The sequence below is a fragment of the Rhinolophus hipposideros genome (genome assembly GCF_964194185.1).
Source record: "Rhinolophus hipposideros genome assembly, chromosome: 9".
NCBI classification, from domain to species: Eukaryota; Metazoa; Chordata; class Mammalia; order Chiroptera; family Rhinolophidae; genus Rhinolophus; species Rhinolophus hipposideros.
This window is the reverse complement of record NC_138055.1, coordinates 68,509,124-68,526,146: the sequence shown is the minus strand read 5'-3', so window position 1 is coordinate 68,526,146 and position 17,023 is coordinate 68,509,124. Positions and strand designations below refer to the sequence as shown.

The 17,023-nt window shown below is 34.5% G+C and overlaps 1 protein-coding gene across 2 annotated transcripts in view; it reads right to left on the bottom strand.

Moving 5' to 3' along the window:
* Positions 1 to 281: 281 nt before the first annotated feature.
* Positions 282 to 17,023, bottom strand: part of TRHDE (thyrotropin releasing hormone degrading enzyme) — a 365,816-nt gene continuing 349,074 nt past the window's right edge. For both annotated transcript variants that reach the window (XM_081060435.1, XM_081060436.1), the window contains 4 exons: positions 12,655 to 12,822; positions 11,977 to 12,117; positions 8,529 to 8,610; positions 282 to 3,075 (listed from right to left, as the gene is read on the bottom strand). In XM_081060435.1, coding sequence (XP_080916561.1) covers positions 2,932 to 3,075; positions 8,529 to 8,610; positions 11,977 to 12,117; positions 12,655 to 12,822 — 535 coding nt within the window. In that variant the 3' untranslated portion in view covers positions 282 to 2,931. The remainder of the gene's footprint in view (positions 3,076 to 8,528; positions 8,611 to 11,976; positions 12,118 to 12,654; positions 12,823 to 17,023) is intronic.

Below are 17,023 nucleotides of genomic sequence, written 5' to 3'. Positions count from 1 at the left end.
AATGCAATTTATAAATATATCATACAATCTTAATACCCTTGTAAGATATTAGTTGTAATATTTGTAAATTTCACTACCACAAAAATCTCAGTTCTATGATATAACTATTCAATAAATAATATAAACCAAAGTGAGTTTTAAGCTCCAGCTAAAATCCATATTATTAAAATTCAAGAATAAACCTAGTATTGTAGTTATTAGCCTTAGTGGTTGTGCTTGTATATTAAAAAAAAAAAAAAAAAAACTTCAAAGATTATAAGAAACTTTTAAGGGAAAATGTGTCAAAAGAGATAAAACTTTTTATTTACAAGTTACTTAGAGATACTTAATACTCAGTATGGTAAATAACTTAGTTCTTTCTAATTAAAACCAAGTTTTGCTGTTGTACATACATTGGCACAGTAAAGTTTTAAGCCTAGATGTTGGATACTTTCAACAAACTGTTATTTCATGCATAGATATGATTTGTAAAACAGACAAAGAAGAGAAAAAAGATAAAAATTCTATGTAGAAAATAGAATTTTATAACTACATTTTACAGAATATTCCAAGAGATATCATTGGTCATTTTATTATTTTGAAAATATTACTTATTTAAACAACTAAAAAACGTTAAAGCCTGATATAATCTTCAACATTTGAAAGGATAACTATTGAAAAATATGTAGAACAAAAATTCCATCTCAATGTCATTGATACCACTTATACTGTTGAACAAGTATTATATGAGGTATTGAACATTGCACATAATTATACACTTAGGATTTGACATTGTAGCTAAACCAGTTGTTCAAGGCCACTAAAATACTGAAAGAGGATTAAGATTATTAACAGTGGGGAGGAAAAAAAAACTTTAACAGCCCTTCTAACTCAAATCTGGAAATGGTGATTTCACTCAAAAGAATGTCACAGCTACTAAGAATTTTCAGTAATTCACGACAAAAGACAAGACATCCACCTCTAGTTTTTTATCTTCTCTATTACATGAATCCAGTGGTGACATGGTACGTGTTTTGGACTTGCACAGTAGTGTGATATTTATTATAGATATGTCTCACACTCACCCCTTAAGGATTTTGTATATGTGATGAGTACTAATTGAATTTCATTACTTCTGATAGGTGGGATGACTCATAGATTTTTTACAAAGCATTACTATGTCTTACTAACACCACATAGAGTACTTAAAAGTCATGTGTTTTAATTGAATGAAGTGCTGGAAAATTTAGGTGTAAATATATATTACCTGCTAAAAAGATAAAATTCGATTTTAGGTGATACTCATTCCATGAATTAGGAACTACAAACTTACAATAAATCAATGACTCTAGTTTCTAAAATAACTGTTTTTCCCTCAGTGTGCACTGACTATTAGAGTTACAATATTTTCTTTCAGAGATTTGCAAGAAGATTTGGAGTAGAAAACCTCAGGAAAATAGAAAGTAGTCCACAAACTTTTGACTTATGTACAGTAGTTGTATTGGAGTTTATAATGATAAACAAAATGTGTCAATTTGGAGCATCTGAGCAATGTTTGGAGAGCTGGCCTACTGGGTGAGACATCATTTATAAACACTTATGTTACATAACACAAAGCCATGAAAAGGGTGGTCAATGCCAAAAAAAAAAAAAAACTTTGCTCAAGAAAAGAAACTTTTCTTCTTAATTGATGGCACAACTGGCATCAAAGGTCATTACAGGCTAATAGACCCTCTTGAGGTATGGTTGCTTAATGGAGGATTAGATTCACACAGACACAAAACCAACATACAGAGAGAGTTTTGAACTCTCTGGACCACCCAACATGAGAAGGAAAACCAAACAAGATGAAAAATAAATATTTTTGCAGCACTAACAATTACTAAATATGCACAATCGTTTTATGCAACAGGAAGTTGGGCAAAAAAGATGACAAAATCTATATTTGGAAAGTGAGGTGGCCACTTAGGAGAATTAGAACAATGTTGAGTTTATACATAAATTTTGTTTGAATTCATTTTTATGTAGTAGAATAGACAATTGTTCAGGAAGTAGATGACAAAGATCCATAACAGTTGAGAAATTTAGTCAGGAAATTTTCAGGAACGACAGTATTGAGATAAATTCTTTTCAGCCTTTTCTAAGTTTGCATTAGTTTATAAAAAGAGATAAATTCTCTTTGATCTGAAGAGATTCTTTGCAGAAGTGCAGTGTACAACATACTATATACATATGGGGCTTCCCTATGTACATATACATATGCATACACTATCGATATGCCTTTTTAAATGTATACACAGATTTAACTCAAAGAAAATGAGTTAGCAATACGGTAATCATTGCAAGACAATCCAAGTGCTGAAATAAGTGACACTGATCACTTAAAGGGCTATTTTACTTCTTACAATGCCCAAGACAAAGAATATAATTCTCTTTCTTTAGTGTTTTTTTTCATTACAACACTGATTGTCATAGATAATCTTTGTGCTTTTGCATAATGCCCATCCTGGAGGTAACATATATTCACATACAGCATTGGACATTTTAAATAAGCATGCTGGAACACAGGCAGGACCATACAACCATGCACAAATTATTCTGAAAACGTGTTTCCAAATTTACTGCAACACCAACATGCACCACTATCATATTTGGTCCTGGAGAGCAAGGAATGTACAGCTGAAGCAATCATGGCTAGTTTCACTTGCAAGAGTTTCTTTAGAGAACGACACCCAGTAGAGAAACAAAACAGAATGAATGAAGCACACACACACAAACACACACACACACACACACACACACACACACTCCCCCAAAACCAACAATTAAAAAAAATTTCCTCCCACACGTTAACACTGAAAATCTGGCCATTCTCCATGTAGCATATTTTCCTCATTCCACAGAAAGCAGGTCTTCTCACAAAATTCTTAGCTGACTGGTGTATGACATATACTAGTGTCTCAGAGCTTTTCCTAACCATTGGAAAAGCTCGTCTTGGTAAAGCATTTTCCAGCGCACGTTGGCTTCCACTGTTTCCACTGCTCTGGAGAAAGAAGCAGCAGCTACTCCATCATAGTTCTTCATAAAGTTCTTTAGCTGGAAATAGACATTTTAACATGGTAAATATGCATGTCTTAACATGAACTCATGTCCAACATATGCAAGCAAGAATCCATTTGAAACAATGTGTCACAGTCACTGAAGGAGGTATATTTATTATGTGGAGCAGGTTTAGTAATGAAACACGACAGAACAGAGTGTATCCATTGGGTGTGATTTCTTTTGGAACTGAAAGAAAAAACTGAGTGCACATTACAGTTTAAATAACTCCAAATCCAGCTTCTTGTTTCATAAATAACTATTAAAACAGATATATTTTTCTTTTCATCATAGGTTGAAGGGATTGTGACAAAGTTGAGTTCTAATTACAAAGCATATCCAATAGACAGAACAGCCTTAAACACTGAATATAAGGATTAAAGTTCATTTTTTTTGTTTGGTTGTAGAGAGAAGATATTCTTTATCTTCTCCAAATAAGCATGATGAGGGCAAGCATTATGATGGCAAAGAATTACCAAAGTTATTGGGTGGTGGGGAAAAAGTAATGATGATATAAAAACTGGATGTTTAAATGGCATTGCAATAACCTGAATAACTACATATAGAAAGAATGAAACAGGAATGTAGTCTCATTTAGCTAGAGAATTTGAGACTTAATTAAAATAAGTTATAATTTTTTAAAGTTTTGTCCTAATTTTTATGGAAATAAAATTTTCTCTACAGAGTTCACACACTCTAGGAGTGCTCGAGAATTTTATCTCAAGATTCAATACTAGCAGTTTTTCTTTCTAGTTGATATGTCTTAAGAAACTGGCAACCAACCAACAATTGTGGTGCTAATAGACAAATGTGAAAACTCAGCTTGCAACACAGGAACATTATGTGGTGTAATTAGTGTGGGGTGTGATTCATTTACACGGTGGGCACCACATGGAAGATAAGCCAGGAGGGAAATGCAGCGCGTGAAGATTGGCACAAGGACAACCAAGGAGAACAGGAGCGGTGGAGGAGGGAGTATTTAAAATGGAGTCAATTACAGCCTTTGAATTAATCTAAAAGTCGGTTCACGGATATCTTGGTTTGTTTATGACAGGGTTATTTTGTTTACATGATACTGATGGTTTTTCTCAAATTTTATCCTCTACTTTCTTGCAAACCCATGTCCCAGTGCTTTAGCAATGGATAACCATATCTCAGAGCTATACACTTTACAAGAGTTCAAACAGCTTTGATAACAAACCTGTAATATTTTATAAGATCCAATGTATAACCAAGATTTGTCAGTGCTATCCTTATAACGAATTTAACATTTGACCAAATTCACACATACAAAGGAAAGAGGAAGAAGGGAAAGGATTGGAATTTATTGAATAGCTCCAGTATTATGGCATATACATGGTGCTGTGTATGCTGTGCCGTACACATGTACCTGTAATATGTATGCATATATAAGAAGTCTAATGGAAGTACTTGAGCTACATTTTAAAATTCTAGCTGATTAATCCAATAATTCATTTGTATTTATATATTTGTTCAGACTCATTCAGTCTATAGCCCTAAAGCAGAAAATAATGCATTTAGATCTAAGTTTTGCATTTTGTGTTTCAATTTATTACAAAAATATGTACATTACATATGTACGAGTTCTGACAATTAAGTTCACAAACTTGTTGCTAACCGTTTTTGATATCAGAGGGATTATTCATTATGAATTTGTACCAACGAGACAAACAGTTAACCAAGTTTACTATTTGGAAGTGTTGAAAAGGCTGCATGAAAAAGTCAGACGACCTGAACATTTTGGCAACAATTCATGGCTCTTGTATCACAACAATGCACCAGCTCACACAGCACTGTCTGTGAGGGAGGTTTTAGCCAGTAAACAAATAACTGTATTGGAACACCCTCCCTACTCACCGGATCTGCCCCCAAATGACTAGGGTGGACTAGGCACTGGTGTTGATGCATAGCTCCCCAAGGGGAGTACTTGGAAGGTGACTGTAGTGATATTCAGCAATGAGGTGTGTAACACTTTTCCTTGAATGCATTCCAGAACTTAATTGTCCGACCTCGTACATAACAATGGCATTATTTACACAATATATGTCAATCAGGAAAAAAATGCATCTACCCCTTTAAAACATGTTCTGCTTTATTATATAGTTTCCTAGGCAGTCACTGAATATGCCAGATAGTGAAAATGACCCTTCGGCCACTTTGATTCTGTGGAGCATGCTCTTGGCCTCTTGATGAGATAGCAAGCAAGCCTGAACACATGAAGTAAAACTCTTAAGTCTTCCTCAAAGGCAAACTATGGATTTGAATATGAATGTGCTATTTACACAATAGTAGGTCAGACTATCTTGCAAGAAGATTCATTTTTAAATCACTATTTTGGTACACGAAATTCTGCACTCAGAGAGCCTGAGGTGACTCACATGAATCTTAGGAATAGCTTATTCATCAGAATACATTTGGCCCACTTTCCATAGTTGGCACAAATTGATCTTATGCCCGTATTCCTCCACAGTTCTTCTGGCAAAGAGGTGGGCAGAGCAACCCTCTAACTGGTCCTAGGGTGTGAGCACAGAGTCTTCCAGACCCTGTCTCACTAGAGGCCATGGGGTAGATGGAAGACATTTGGCATTCCAGTTTGCTTATATCTGCATCTCTTTGGTAGGTTTTCTGCTGTTGTTAGTTTTTATTGTCGTGTTTCCTAAATATGCATGTGATCTTATGCTTTTATTTGAACGTGTTGTAAGTTTAGATATTTTTATGAAATAACATTTAGTAAGATGTCAGAGTTGTTTGTATTCCCTGTTCTTCACAGCATAAAATTTCTAGACATGTTTGTTAGTTTCTCTATTAAAAAAACATTTTAACATTTATAAAACTCTTATGTTAGGGTACCTTAGATCCTAAACATCACAAAATAAACTATTTGTACTGTAAATTGCAAAACCTAATATACCTTAGTGACCATATCAATGAATTGGATTAGCTATTATCCTTATATGAGATTTGTATTTTCACATTAAAACTGTACATGGGATATCTGGTGCATGGGATCTATATTCTTCCACAACTATGTTGTATGTTAGGTTCAAGAGGCAGCACAATGACTGCAGAGAAGGATTGCTTAATGGACATTAGTACGGAAAAATGGCAAGGGCCTCTGAAGTTCCATATGGTGGGACTTCCATTAGTTTAAAATTAAGGAACTAGTGTACTGTCTCATGGAGAAATATTGTTCAAATTGCTAGAGCTGTGGAATTCAAGGAAATTGCCAGTTTCAGTTTCTAGAATGCAGTTTTGGGGATGGAACCATGGCACAATATAAGTATCTCTACTTACTGGTCCTGAGGCTGGTGGGGATCATTCAAATCTCAAATGAGTTTTCAGAATTCATAAAGATGCTGATTCCTTTTTGATCTACTAACTGTTGAAATAAGAATATGCTATATCCAGAGGCAGCACGTTGAGTTTTCTGCTTACAAGGATGATTGGTTACAGGAGAACGAGATTGAAATTTCCTCAGCCCCTTTATATTTATGGAAGGAAGTTATCAGCAGTACAAGTTAAACCCCCATCCCACCTAACAAGAGTGGCCCCCATCCTACCGTGGACTAGATAATGACAGTGTAGGAAAGCCTCAGGCCACAGTTGTTAAACTAGAAATGTCAGAGCCAGCAGCTGTGTCCTGATGGAATTCATCCCTCCTGTCACTGAGAGCCTCTATTGTGAAGTTAGCTGCTTTGTACATAACGGAGTAAAAGTCACAAGTCAGTTTCAGTTCTGAAATTGCACCTTTCATTATAGGGATATGTTGGAACATTTCAAATGGAAATTAAATCAAGTGTAAAAAATGAAATATATAAGTGAAATATGTAAAAACAAACGGTCAGTATATGATACAATTAATTAAATGTCCATTTAAAGGATGTTTGTTTGTTTTTTCCCATGGCCTAGGTATTAATGAAACAAGGAAAATAGGAAAGACACAAAGAGTTAGAGGATAGAAGAAGAGGAAAAGGGGACAAGAGAGAATCAGGGAGTAGAGGGGGGGAAGGGGAAGAAGACAGGAGAGAAGCTGGGAGAAGGCAGGCAGCAATAAGGAAGAGAGAGGAGGGAAGAGATTTTTCACTTCCGCACTCACTTCAACGGCTGCGTAGGTCGTGACTAAATGAGTCTTCCACTCCCAGGTTATTGAATGTAAAATCATGAAATTAAAAGGACTTCATTTAAATACAGAGTAAATGGGAAGCAATCATTAATTTACTGATCTTTCTGCTTCGTATGGATATGAAAAAAGTCCTTCCCATTTAGCTTCTTTTATTAAAAAATATAGTGAAACATGTGCTGGGGCTTTCAAAACTAAATCCTTCAGGGTTGGGAACACATGTAGCAGGGATAAAAATTGAATTTCAAATAATTACAATGAGAGACTTAGCTTAGCTTAGCTCATGGTGTGAAAGAATCCAAGTTAGTACATGGGGAATGATCATACAAAATTGAGCAATAGCAGAAGATATTAAGGATGGTGCCAGGGTGGGTGCTTCTGGAGGACTGCTGCTCAATGTGATTAGCTCTGTGTCACAGCATTGGGCATCCATTCCATCAGTGAACACTGAGGAAACCATGGCTCAGTGACAAATCTCAGCTAGATTTTATAATGGAGGAGAGCAGGAGGTGAAAAAGAGATGTTTGGAGCCCCACTCATCATTTAAAAGTATCTATATTTTGTTCCTTCCTCCTACTTACTTACCCTTTCCTATTTCACACCTCTGTCTACTAGAGATGTAGGTAGTCAAAACAGTAGCTTGTTCCCAGAGAAATAAACCGGAGAGAAAAGGAAATATTAAATACTCCACAAAATGGACACTCGTGCTAAAAATGAAGTTTATTTTCCTTAATGAAATTCTTTAGTGATTGTACCAAGCAGAATTTTAAAACAAATTATTAATCTCAACATATATTGCCAGATACCCTCCCTTCCAACATATGAATTCATTCCATTCAACAGACTGGATAGCATGAAGCATTATTATTATATCCAGTTATCCACTCTCTGTGCGGACCCAAGCACAAAGGAGTGAGACGCAAGTTCTGGGCCTCAATCTCAGCCTCGGCCTTCTGTATCCAAATACTCAAGTCACTGTGACAGAACAATTTTGCTGTTTCGAGGATCCTAAACTGGGTTCACAGAATCAGCTGATGAGCAGTTCATTGTACCCAAGATATCTGGAGTGGATTTGGAATCCCCCAGTTTGAGAATCTTTATATTCAAACACTTCTCCCAGGCATTTAATATTTAATATGTTAAAATTACCTTAATAATGAATTGAGTAAAGACTTTAACGTGTGTGTGTGTGTGTGCACGTGTGTTAAAGAAATGGGTATGAATCTGTTGGAAAGAAATGGTTGAAGTAAATGTATAATTTCATATGTTTATGAAAGAAAAGCATTAGAACTCATCTTAAAATATTTACCTCTTTGAGTTCACCTTCAGTATTAAGAAATTCTGTAACTCCACTGATAAGTTTGGAATTCATAAATAATGCCTCTCCATACCTCAAAAGATAAAAAAAAAAAGTTTTAATGTTAATACAGGCAGTAATTTAAGAAATAATACAATAAAGATTTTCCGGAATCTTTTGCAAGGGTTCCATTTGACCGGTGCAGTCTTGATGCCATGAACATCCCGGAGCATTCAAGGTCATTCCTCTAAGGGAGTCAGAGAAGTGCCAAAGAGCTGTGTCTGTGGGATACCAGTACAGGCCACCTGATTTGGCCCACAATTTTTAAAAGATGTCTAAGTTGTAGTAAGTCAAAAACAAAAACAAAACAAAACTAAAAACCTTCTAAAATTAGATTTAGGAATTGCTATTATATTCCCAATCCAAGAACTGAGGAGGAACTATTTTTAAAACTTTTCAACTTTAAAGTTACCTAGCTCATTATAAGGGAACATAATCCCAACAAAGGAAACAGGACTGCAAGACAAATTTGGGCATTGTCAGATGTCACATAGATCCTTTGGTCTGGTCAGTCGTAATTGACATCGGCAGTTTCTTTTTCATGCTTAGAAACAGCCAAATTTCTTAAAAATGTTTCTAAAAATATTAGCTTTTTTTTAATGTAGGTAGTAAAACAAAATATCAAATTGTTCACTTGAATTGCATAATCCTTCTTCTACAAGCATAATTCCTTGACTCACGGACCAAGGTAAGGAACAATTTGTGTCTGTGAGTTAGAAAGATTTCTCATTTAATTGACTTGTCTCCACTGTGCTAATGATACCTATCACAGGTTATCATACTCTTAGAATTAAGAAAAGTACACCAACAATAAGATTTAGAGTTTTTTGGAAGCAGAGGTCCAGTCACTGTTACAGTAAGTTTTGTAATGTTGCTCTTACTTGTGGGACCTTAAGTAATTTAATTTTTGAAGCCTCAGTTTCCTCATCTGTAAAATGAGGGAACTAAACTGATGACTGTCATAATTTGTTATAATTCTAACGTTTAACTATTCCATGGGAAAATGTTAGCTAAATAAAATAAACAGGAATTCAATAATAATATAAGTAATCATTAGTAATCACTGTGGTTACAGATATGGCTTACTGTCTAGGAATGAAAATAATTCCTAGAGTGTTTTGCTTATACTTTGCTTACACTCATGTGAGGATGAATAAGGCACAATTCTTTCATTGAAGGTATTATACTATCTAGAATTGTAAGCAGTAATTTCCATTTATTGTGATTAAATGTGCTGATAATACAATTATACACCTTGTTCAGAGAAGGTCTCTGTAGCTGTGGGATCTTGGGAAACGATTCAGGGAGATGGTGGCATACAGATCGAAGGGAGTAGTTCCTAACATCAAGGAAGAAAGTAATTTCAGGCAGAGGACCAACATAAATAAAGGCAAGGAGGTCTGAAACAACATGGTGTGTGCAGACAACTACAAACATTTGGTATTAAGAATGTATGAATTGTGAAGTGAGGGATAGCAGAATAAAAGACTGAGGGGTCAGTCAGAGGACTTATTAGGGAGCTTAGATTGTCAGTGTGGCACAGAATCATTGAAGTTTTTACTTCAGGGGAATGGCACTTTTTTTTCAGAGTGATTCTTGGAACAAAGGGAAAAGGGGTGTGTGTGTGTGTGTGTGTGTGTGTGTGTGTGTGTGTGTTGGACATAATTATAGAGGCAGGGAGACAGAGGCCACTGTTAAGCGTAGTGGTAAGAGGTAAGAACCTGCACAAGGGGCAGTGGTAGCAGGAAAGAGAAATAACTCAGGAAACATTTAGGAACTGCTAAATTGACAAGACCTCAAACCTAATTGTTGCCTATAGCAAGGGAAAACAAAAGCCATATGTAGATTTCCAGATGTTTGGGTTGAATAATTGGTGAATAGTCATATTGTTTGCTGAGAAAAGGAAGACAAGAGGAAAACGATAGGTTTAGCTTTGTAGGCACACCTCAGTAGGGGATCACCACAGGTCACAATCTATTATAGGGTGATTCACAGGCCTAATGTCTGAGTTAGAGATACAGATTTGAGAGTGATTGAACCCATCGGAATATATGGCAAGTGAGAATGTGCAGGGCATGAAGTAAGGAGAGCCGTGGACAGCACCCCCATGACCTCAAATGTTCAAGGATTGACCGAGGAGTAGGAGTAGATAAAGACAATTCTATTTGTCAAAATAAACACAGTCCTATCTGTAGATATGCTAAAACCTCAACCTTTCTACCTTTTGATTAGAGATCATGAACTCTGAGACAAAACAGGCATATCAGGAACTAAACATCTCTTGGTAGGGACTAAATTATATATACATTACATTGAACTCTGATCTACAAAATCACTCCTTAAAGAAACTCAGTGTGTTCGTAAATATTTAATATTCTTTATAGTGAGCATAATGAGCCTGTATGCATTAATTTCATCTTGTGTCTGACTATTCACTATGTTATGTGCATGACAACAAAGCATGTTCTAATCTTCCAATCATTCCAATTTCTGAGTTGAAAATATGAAAAAGCCAACGTACTTCCTCGGAATATCAGTGCTTTCTGACAATAAAATATCTGTAGCTAGAAATGGGTTTTAATATGACACATCCATTCAAATTGAACTCTTTATATGAGGGCAACTGATAAAGTGTACGCTTTAAAAATAAAGTTTATATTTCCATTTTCTAAGAGACAGAACAGTAGGTCTGCACACTATTTGGGGAGATTTAATTTGAGAATGTGCAGCATTTACATACTCTATAATAAATTTAATTTTAAAATGCCATTGAGATTATCAGAGCACTAAATTAACATTTATTATAATATATTTAAATATATCATAAAATATTTTCTATAATTGAGGCTGAAGGATTCTCACCATGAAACAAGATGTCTCAGGAATTAATTCAACTGCCAACTAGAAGTATACAATGATTTGAATATTCCTTCCTATATCATGGTTTTATTGTAGGTATTTTATGATTTTATAGTTAAAAGAAATTTAAAACAATTCTACAGAAGTAATTAAAGTTGTGTTGTTATAATACCAGTATATCTGATTTATAAATATATTTATTTTTATAATGCATTCAGGACATAGGTGTTTTATGATACAATTTCTTCAACCTTGGACAGTTTGATAGATTTTTCCAGGGACATTGCACTGCTAAAACTTTCACTCCTTACATTTCCATATATAATTACAGTTATCAATTTTAATAAATGAATAATTTTATAAAATTGTTAAAATAATTCTGACTTTCACAGGCGTAGCAACACCCATCTTGATTGACTATTTTAAAATCTAATTCTATTATGTGGACCTTTATTCGAACACAAAAAGTTGGGCTTTTATCTCTCATGTGTCACCTTTAATTTACTCATTCAAGCAGAAATGACTGAACTCTTATATCTACCTGGTATTTAATATCTTCCACTTATCTCTGAAAAACTTCCAGGCCAGGTCCCGGCCATGTGGATTTCGTGCTACATGGATTATCACATCGATTGCATCTTGATCCAGCACCACCTCAGAATTCAGTGACAGATTCAGAAGCCTTTAAGGATAGAATTGTGGGAAATTTTTTAGTTAAACAACTTAACCATTTGTATAAAATTGCATGATTTAATTTATCATATTTGTCAAGAGAATAGTCCAGTGTAAACTTTATTAATGCAAATTGATCAATAGAATAATTTTCTGGTTATTAAAGAAGAAAGATCAAATTCATAGTATGTTAATTAATATATTAATTACATTCTGAAATAAATCTTGTGCATGGAGAAGTCACAATTCTGGTTTGATGATGCAAACGTACTTTAAAAATTATTTATGGTAAATACTTCCTTTTATATTGACATATTGTCTAACATGTGTGAATAAAAAGTATATAAGAAATGAGTTAGAAGCTAAGTTATATCTTTCAAGTCACCTAGCTTTAGTCATGTTCACAGATCAATTTTCCTTAGCTCTAAGCAGATATATTTCATAGTAACTAGCATATATTCAAGAAAATAAAATCAACTTCAGAACAGTTTGATAAACAGAGAATATTTTCATTACACAAGTAAATTTAGAACATTCATTGACCCACCTATTTAATAAATTCCTGTCATCACTGCAAGTTAAGGCTTCCAATAATATTTTCTTCTCAGAAACTGCCGTAGTGGAGTGGAATTTCATCCATATGAACTCCCAGACATCCTCATCTAGCAGTGAAACTCCTGTACAGTACACGATGTCTCTAACATTTAGTGGTATTCTAAAGAAGCAACCCACGGTGGTGTTCTGTTAATTAAAAGCTCCATAGTATTTAAAATAAAGACAGATGTTTTACTACAGTTTTTAAAAGATTATTTTGTTAATTAGATTTCACCTGAAAGAGAATAATACTACATAGTAACAATTCCAAAAATATTGGTGACTGAATGAATAAAATAATGGATTCTATTTAAAAGTAGTTTTGAACGCAGCATTTGTTTTCACTCTCAAAACTATGCATATATTTAAACAAACAAAAAAAGGAACATAAGAACTTACAAAACCAATAAAAATAGGGTGCTTTATGTTTTCACCAACATGAATATACTTATCAACCAAAGATTTTGCTCTCACAGGAATAAACCCAAGAATGACAAGAAAGCACTGGTTGAAAAGACTAATTTGGGTAAAACAAACATTTTCTCCTAAATTCTTGGAAAGTTTTTTTTTCTAAAATTATTTTCCTCAAATAGTTCTCTAAATTTTGGAGATCATTATACAGATAATAAACAAATAAAATATAAATAGTAAATTTTGAGAAAGCAAAAAGTTCTTTTTCCCTATGTTTATAAAGGTGACTATAAAAATAGACTAGATTTTGACTGATTCCAAAATAAATGTTACAGTAGGAAACTGTTAGTGGACTTAAACAGTTGTGGCTATTTCTAAGCTGTAAATTCTCACGTGCACTTTGCCACAGCAAATTTTTACTAAACATTGTTCTTTCAAGTTTCAGTCTATACTCATTTAAAAAACTTAATTTTCTAAAAGAACACTCCAATACTTAAAAAAAGTTAAAAATGCATTTCTGCTTTGTGCAATATTTCATAATCTATTATTAAAATTTCTCATTTATAATTTGAATGTGGCTAATAATGAGAAACGCTTTCTCTGGATAACAAGATAAATCAATCCCTTGTAAAGATTTCGGACTTTGATGGTTAAAACAGTGCTATCATTAAAGGAGTATTTGAAAAACTGGAGAAACTGTCAAATAATTATCAATAAGGTGATTGTCATTTTGTTCTGTTAAGCAGCTAAATAGGGCCACAATCAGAATACAGAGAACTGTGCATCAGGGTACTGGATGTATAGAGTTGTTAGAAGTTTCATATAAATTCATGGTTCCCAGAAATAGCTAAAACTGTTATTCTGTCTTTTCTTGCAAGAAATTAAAGTGTTTGGAGAAAAATTACTTTAACTTTGCTAACTGAAACCTTTTCTCTCTGTAGTATTAGAAAGCAAGCATTTTGTTTGTTTGTTTGTTTGTTTGTTTGTTTGATTTGTTTTATTTTTTAAGGAAACAAAAGGAATACAGACATCAGAAGACACCAGCAAAGAGTTGCACGTCTTTCTGCTGTCTTCTCTCTTTGCCCTGGAGCCCCATGAAAAAAGTACCAACAATAGTTTCCCAAGGTTGGTGAAACCTTCTCTCTGTTCTGTATATGACTGTTGGCCACACAGTACATCTGAAATCACTAAGGAAACATTGCCACCACATTTTGAAGAATGTGTGAATCCTGGTAGATACAACATGAGATTACAAAGATGCCTCCATGTTTACTAACTGCAATAAGAAAGCTAAACAATCTAGAAAAGACAATGAGTCTTTGCTTCCAAAAATTACAGGCTACAGAGCACAACACTGTCTTATTGTCATGACTTTAGCCAAGAGATCAATATAAAAATATACAAGACATAATAATAATATGTCTATTATAATCATCAACTCTTCAATCATTGCATATTTTCTTAATGTTAGACACAATTGTTACAGGTTACTTCCTCAGAGAAATTCATTAAGCTATTAATATACCAAAGAGAGTACAGCAATAGGGCCCACTGAATTAGGTTTGTTACTGTCTAGGAAACCAGTTCCCATTATCAATGGTTTCAAGTAGAAACAACAGACAGAAATATAGAAGAGGGAAAAAAAGTAAAAGGGAAAAGCAGGTATTAAACTATGTTCCGTAGAACTACCTTGAATGCCATATACTATAATTACTAGCAACAGTCCATATTTTTGTTATTCAGCGATTGCTACTGGTAGATGCCGACCTGTGTAAGACGCATACACAAATGACTAAATGGATTAAATGGCGAAAGCCCTGGACACTGGCTAAAGGGGCATCACAGATAAAAAAAATGACACTTTTATGCAATACTATGTTTCAGGGTGCCCATCTTATTTTATTTAGTCTATATAATAAGATCATGATGTGTCTATTTTAAACTTCTTTTCGCAAGAGAGGGAACTTTGTTCCAAGGGAGGGTATTATGCACAATAACAGCTATCCAGTAAGTTGAGAACTAGGATGATCTGCACATGTAAGTCATTCTTATTTTCATTAGCTTAGAGATGGCTAATGACAATGAAAATAAGGTATATTTATTTCTATTATTAGTAATACTCAAATAATTGTCACTGAATTCTGATTTTTGTTGTTCAATCAAATGCCATCTGATAAAAAGTAAAAATAAGAAAAAGTTTTAAATAAAACTATACTCTGTCCTTTAAGAGGGTACTATCACCAAGCCCTGGACCTAACCAGTGGGCTGCAAAGTAATATCAATGCATCTAACCTATAATTCTCTTAGTGCTGAACTGGCCACAGATGTCACCTCTAACCTCTTTTTAAATTATATATATTACATAAATTATATATATTATATATTTAAAAATATATACATATATATATATTTTTTATCCACAGTATAATCAGTCATTTTTGAGACATATTCAATATTGGCAAGACTGTTTTTCCAATCATAAGTACTCATTCTGTTCGTTGAAGTGATCTTTGTTAAAACGTAGCCGCTGGGTAACCGAAAGGACATAGGCAAGCAGAGTATTTAAGGAGCTGCTGTATGGCCAGCTGGTCAACCACAGAGGAAGCAGAAGAAATCTTGAATGGCGACCCAGCATTAAAGTGTTGGATGAAATGGCAGACAGACCACCCTGAAGGAATCTCACAAAAGTTTTCCTGGGCAAAGGAGACCTTTGAAAGTAAAGTTACCCAGACCAGTGGCAGATTCTGTATCTGAAGCTGAAGCTACAAACCAAGAGAAAGACCGCATCATTTGGACGTGCTCTGCAAGAAACTGCAGGTCAGCTTCCAGGCTTTGTCAGCAGCTGTCCCTCTGTGCATAGCAGATGTGTCAAATGCGATTACTATGAAAATGGCACACACATATGTCTATACATATAATCTAAAACCTGTTAATGGTCCACTGAAAAATAGCCCCCCGTCTTAGCTACAAATCCACAAAATCTCAGAAAAGAAATAGCTCTATTTTCAGATGCTAGGAGGTACACACTGCTTAAGGTTCCTAAGGCTCCTTAAAAGAGCATGAACAGAGCTGATTAGATGGAGAATACCGCTCTGATTTTTCTAGCATCTCTTCCCACCCCATCAATTTTTCATCTTCCTCACCCACCTACCAGATAAAGAGTCAATGTATAGTTCACAAGATGATTTGTACTCATCATCGAAAATAAAACAAGACTGGAAAGCACTGAATCTGCCAAGAATCCTTGGTCCCCAATAATTTCCATTGTTAATGAACTCCCCTCCCCCAACTTTGTGGCTACATTTGTCAAGATGTTCTAATAACATTTTAGCAAAATAATTGCTCTGGGGAGAGTTTAAGATCTCAGTGTATAAACCGAAGCCATTAGGAACAAATGAAAAAGCTCATTTGTTTATAAAGCATGAGTTGGTAAACCCACAGATCCCATAGTTATGAACAGTACAAATGAGTCCTGTGAGATTCTTGATGTCAGGATTACAGGGAGAGAGGGCCCCTTCTCGTGAACATAGAAATTATTTATGAAAATGTGAATATCCCCACAGTCATTTCTCCTTAACTGCTCCTCAGAAGTAAATCCTTTAATGGGATTTTATCATCTGGGAAAGAAAGCCGTGCTAGTTTTTCTCTAGGAATGGTATACACCATAAATGTGAGTGGGAGCTAGTCTCTCCTAGATGCCTGCATCTGAGATGAATGAGGTAATGTTTAGCCAAAAGGAAGTGCCTTAATTTTAGTAGGGTATTAACATTGCAGAAATTATTACCTAATTAGTGTAACTTGTACTATACTATATATTTTTTAATTCTATTCTCTATTTAAATAAGATCATGACAGAGTTCATTTGTATGATACCAGTTTTAAAGCATAAAAGTTCAGTACATCATTGTAAA